Genomic DNA, 5,498 nt, shown 5'->3' on the forward strand with positions numbered 1-5,498 from the left:
AGTGCATTGTGCTCTTACTCAGTCGCAGGCCCACATGCCAATTGTTCCCTTTACATAAATCTTTAGAGTCTTCGGGATGTTTTAGTCCCATTCCAATTGCACTGAATAATATTTAGTTAAATAGAGGATAACTCTTTACTCACATGTGGTTTGCAGCATTATGTGTTTCCTAGACAAACGGTAGTGTTGTAATTAATGAGATGCAATTTGGGGGAAAATAAATGCTAGCTTGTGTTTCACATACTGTATGTATCACAATGAGATGGAGTCAGTGCCATAGATGGATGGATGTTTAGACCACATATACAGAACCATCCGCAAATGTTTTAACCCCTTTATGTCTTCTGTCAGTTGGGGTTGTTTACAAAGTTTTAATTTTGGGGCAAAATTTGCCCTAACCCACAGGTTCCCAAACGCGGTCCTCAAGGCACCCCAACAGTTTATGTTTTAGAGATACCCATGGCTGAGCATAGGTGGTTAAATCATATTGACTGAGCTACTAATTAAGTCACCTGTGGTCAAGCATGGATATCCTTAAAACCTGGACCGTTAGGGTGACTTGAAGGAATCTCTGCCCTAACCCATAGCAACTTCATCAGACGCAAAATCTTATTGCTGATTGGATGCTGAGTGCAAAGTTAAACTCAGTGTGATGCAGACTTTCACACAAGGTGGCCAAAAGTGCGACCGCAATGCGTGCACCGAAATATATGCGGCTAATCGTCTGTAAGCAGACTTGCACGCATCTGCACGGCCGTCCCTTTCTCTATCAGCGTGCATTTGCGCCAGCCCTGTACTACGGGCAACAGACCCATTTGAAATCCTTATACCTGGTGAAACTCATCCATCCAACACCAGACAGAGCTTTGCGTATGCACAATCTACATAGCCCAAAATTACATACCTCCATACACCCTCAGAACACTTACCCTACATGCAAACGCCCCTTTGCCAAGCAGTTAAGCCCATTCAGCCAAAAGCGGAGACACATATGACTCACACATAGGGGTCTATTTACTAAGCAGTGTTAGGAGACAGTGAAAAGTGATAAGGTGCCAGCCAATCAGCTCCCAACTTTCATTTTTCAAACACGGCCTGTGAGATGACAGTTGGGAGCTGATTGGCTGGCACCTTATCACTTTTCACTCTGTCACCTAACACTGCTTAGTAACTAGACCCCACAGTCACGTATGCTCCTCCTTGAATCATGCGCAGTGGTACAAAACGTAAGGACCAGCTACAAAACAGAGTTGCATGCAGCTCTGCATCAACCCTGTAAATGTTAGTGAATGAGCCCCAGTATATTCACATTAACGACAGGTAGAATGAAAAAATGAAAAAACTGTGCAGTTTAATTTGGGTTCACAAAACGGTTCAATATTTAGTTTTGGCTTCATGAAAACACTGTAGGTGGGCAGCAACAATCGGTTGTATTAAGTAAATTTCAATCCAACTCGGCCTGCATTTACCAAGTTTGGGGCGCTGGGACAGGGCTTCCGAAAAAGCTCTCTTATGGTAAATGCCTAGATGCAAAGTGATAGCTGCCGCTGCATACCTCACATGTGTGGCGAGAGGATTGTTCTCCGGTACATTTTGCACATTCCGGAGCTTGGTAAATTCAGCTTGCAGCTCCCTATGGAGTCTGATTTTGCGTTCAGAAATGGAGGGACTGAGGCAAATATGAGAAATAACTACTGAGGTCTCTTCTCGTTAAAATGAACTGAAGCCTAGACTTTGCGGGATCCCCCCAAAATGTCTGTTTTGGGGGTATTTCCAGCAAAATAGCTTTAATAAATGGGCCCGTTGATGTGGTCTAGCTATAAAGTGAAATAAAATATCCTGATTATGAAATGGTTACACCCAAAAAGTATCGGACTTCTCCGCAGGAGGACCCATAAGTTGTTCTATAACAGGCTGCAGTTGCACCAGCCCTAGGCTGCAGACATCACTTAAATGCACAATTTGAAAGCCAATAATCAATTCTAACGGAATAAAAGAAATCTCCTTAGGTGTCAGCTACTGTAGTTATTGCTAATGCAGTTTTTACTTCAACACTTCTTTGGACAGCAGCATGACAGCCAATGAAAGCTGTTCCCTGTGTCTGACTCTGGAATGGGCTGTCTTACCCACTAGTTTATCAATGGCAAAATGAGAACAACATGCCAGCCAGTCCCAGATGACCACAATTGCTTGCCACTAGGCATTTACTTATTTTAATGCCTGAGCCCAGGCAAGATGTTTTTTTAGATATCACTGAGCTGACAGGGATACTGGATGTGGGGATCAATCTTTTGCAGATCTGCAGGCTCATACACAACAAAGAGAGGAGGATGATGAGACAGTGCCCAGGTGACCAGCCAAGTGGTAAAGCTAGCAAGGAACACCCTGCCGGTTGCAGGCACCCTACTTCTATTTTAACCATCAGTGAGGGCAAAGACAGCCTTCTGCCCACTGTTACCATGCACAGATGTGGAAGGCATAGCAAGGAGCTGAGGGAAGAGCAGCAACAGCTGAGGAAGAAGATAAACAGCAGGGAGAGGAAGAGGATGCAAGATTTGAACCTAGCCATGGATGCACTAAGAGAGGTCATTATACCCTACTCAGTGACCCACTGCCAGAGCTCCCCTGGGCGGAAGCTGTCCAAGATCGCCACGCTCTTGCTGGCCAGGAATTACATCTTGTTGCTTGGAAGTTCTCTCCAAGAGTTACGGAGAATCATTGGGGACATGAGTGGCCCTGGACCCAGGTTGCTGCTGGCCGGCCTGCCACTGTTTGCTGCCCCGGGCTCAGTGTTCTTTGCTCCAGGTTCTGGTAACAACGGAGACCCTCAACATTCCAATAAGCTCCATTCCTTGACCCTGGAGGAGCAGCAGTGCTCAGGCTTTACTGTGCCAGGAGGGACTAACCTTTGTACCTGCACAGTCTGTAGGTTCACTCACTTCATTCCCACCAGCCTCAACATCAAAGCCATGCAGTTATCCAAGTGACTATACGAACTGATGGAGATGATGGCGTTGTGGAAGTACTGTACAGTAATGCAGCCATACACGTCACAGACAGATGTTTGCAAACTACTTTTTTTTGCTAGTGGAAATCATCATGTGACAATTTATTTGCATTATAGACAACAAACTTTGATCAGACTGGCAGCAGTTTAATAACAAGTGTGAGAGTGTTGGCGTTGTGCGTGGGACCTCCTGCCCATGTGTCCAGAGAGACCTGCACTGAGATCAGTAAAAGAATGCTGACCCCAAGATGGTTAATGACACTCTACAAGGGACTACTCTCACTAGTGTCTTTTAATGGTTAATAGACAAACAGTGAACCTTCCAGATGTCATAGGACTGTTTGCACCAAAGCGCTCAATTTATTGCTGGCAAAATGACATAGGGGGAGGAGTGTCAAACTTTCTAAAGAGGACAGGTGGGGATGTTCCCCGTTTCAAGCAAACAGCTTTTCGCTAATATTTTATACAATGTGGATGGATGGATGGATGGATGGATGGATGGATGGGTGGATGGATGGATGGATGGAAAAAGAGAGAGAGAGAGGGAGAGATTACATGATTGCGAGCAGGGCCTTATTACCTGTCTGTCTGTTATTATTACCCAGTATCATGTTATTACTGTTATGTTCAGTATAAGTAAATGTTAATAAATACATGATAGCTATAATCTGGTTGCTATGGGCAACTTCTCTACTCGTCCTCTTAAAAAAGGTTCCATACATCTCCCTCCCTGGGTGCAATATTTCTAGTTTAATGTTCTACTTTAATGTTAATGAGAAGCTGAATTGCAATGTTTGTTTTGATATCTGTGGTTTAAAATAATGTCTGATAAATGACTGCGAATTCCTGTTTCACCACTAGTTACAATGCATTATGCCTAAAGCTGTATTAAGCCTTCAAGTGTCTATAAGCTATTGCCTTGTTAATGCCATCCTGTGACTTTTGCTAAATACGCTGCGTTGCCGGTCTCCGCTTTTCAGCTGTGTATTTATATCATCAGGTGAAGATTTTATTATTGCTGTCCCGAGGTTCGACATACAGCTGCTCTTTTAATACAACTGTGTCCAATGCAGAAAGCTGGACAAGCCACGCAGTAACTCAGAGTATTGAAAATCTGCATAATGATACAAAAACATAGCTGAAATGCACAGAAAAGAAGCCAATGAAATAGACAGAATATTTAGAAAACATGACAAGATGGTGCATATAAGGCAGTACATTAAAGTAAACGGATGGTGAAATACGTCTGTTAGTGTACACGTCATCTTTTTTTTTTTGTCATTTGAAAATGCCCAATATTTTGTGACAAACAGAATTTTATAAATACTTTCAGAACTTTCCTTTGAACAAAACCCCACGCTTCCTAATCATGTTACCTTTATATGTACTGTAGCTGATTGCACTGAAGACCAGATTCAGAATAACTTAGTGCACGCAAAGTAAAATGATATACCCAACACATAACATCTCAGATATACTGTACTGATGTATTGCATAGCAAACTGCTTGTTATCCTTCTGTTTTTATGTAATGGTCTTATATAAATACATTTAGTTTGACCAGATTAAACTGGGTATAACATAAAACAGTGTAATGTAGCACATTTAGGTTTATTTTGAAGCTTTCAGACCTTTTTTATTATGTATTATGTTAGAATTGGACTAAGTACAGCTGTTATCTTAACATAGCCTTTAATGTATCCTGTCATTTCCAAATAAAATATTTGTTTGACAAAAAATTAATGTAGTAAAATATTATGTTTATTCTGATCAGAAGACTTTCCAGCACATTATGAACATTTATTAACAGTTACTTAAATGGTGTCAGCACAATAATAGACAGGCAAAGACGTAAAAAAGAGCCCTGCTCACATATGTATCACAATTCCGTACAGATATTACATGGCGTTGATAAATCTAGACTGAAGCCATCTGTGTCAATTAACAAAATCTGCTTATACCTAGTGTTCTAGATTTGGTTAATTCTATATAACTCTATTTTTACTCTAGGATGACTTAATTCAGTGCCTCCACCCACGCTTAGTGTAATAGTAAAATTGTGTATATTCTGAATATTATTTTATTATAAGGTTGACATCAGTTATACCCCTTTTCCACCAAAATTCCGGGTCTGACCCAGAGCTGGAACAGAGTTCCTATTCGGATCAGACCCGGAATTTAGCCGGCGCCGACTCGGGATAATCCCGAGTTGGCGCCGCTCACACCGCAGTCGGGTCTGCATAGACCCGGCTTTCCCGGCGTGAAAGTGGTCGCTTGGAGATGATGTCATCTCCAAGCGCCACTGAAGCCGGACCAATCGGGCGGCTAGCAGCGCACTCCAGGTCATCGTGACCCGGAGTGCGCTGTTCTCACAGCAGGGTTTCACGGGCTACGCCTGTGTTAAACCCTGCTAGTTACCTGGGTTGGATTGCCGGGTCACTCGACCCGGCGATCCAACCCTCTCCCCTTTTACACCAAGGAGCTGCCTGGGT

At 42.9% G+C, this 5,498-nt stretch overlaps 1 protein-coding gene across 1 annotated transcript; it reads left to right on the forward strand.

Moving 5' to 3' along the window:
- Positions 1-2,183: 2,183 nt before the first annotated feature.
- OLIG1 (oligodendrocyte transcription factor 1) lies at positions 2,184-4,631 on the forward strand. The gene has a single exon (XM_088481701.1). It carries the CDS (start codon positions 2,217-2,219, stop codon positions 2,985-2,987), a length of 771 nt encoding a protein of 256 aa, XP_088337827.1. The 5' UTR covers positions 2,184-2,216; the 3' UTR covers positions 2,988-4,631.
- Positions 4,632-5,498: the final 867 nt, after the last annotated feature.

The sequence above is a fragment of the Taudactylus pleione genome, unplaced genomic scaffold (genome assembly GCF_031769625.1).
Source record: "Taudactylus pleione unplaced genomic scaffold, aTauple2 ptg000276l, whole genome shotgun sequence".
In the NCBI taxonomy this organism is placed as follows: Eukaryota; Metazoa; Chordata; class Amphibia; order Anura; family Myobatrachidae; genus Taudactylus; species Taudactylus pleione.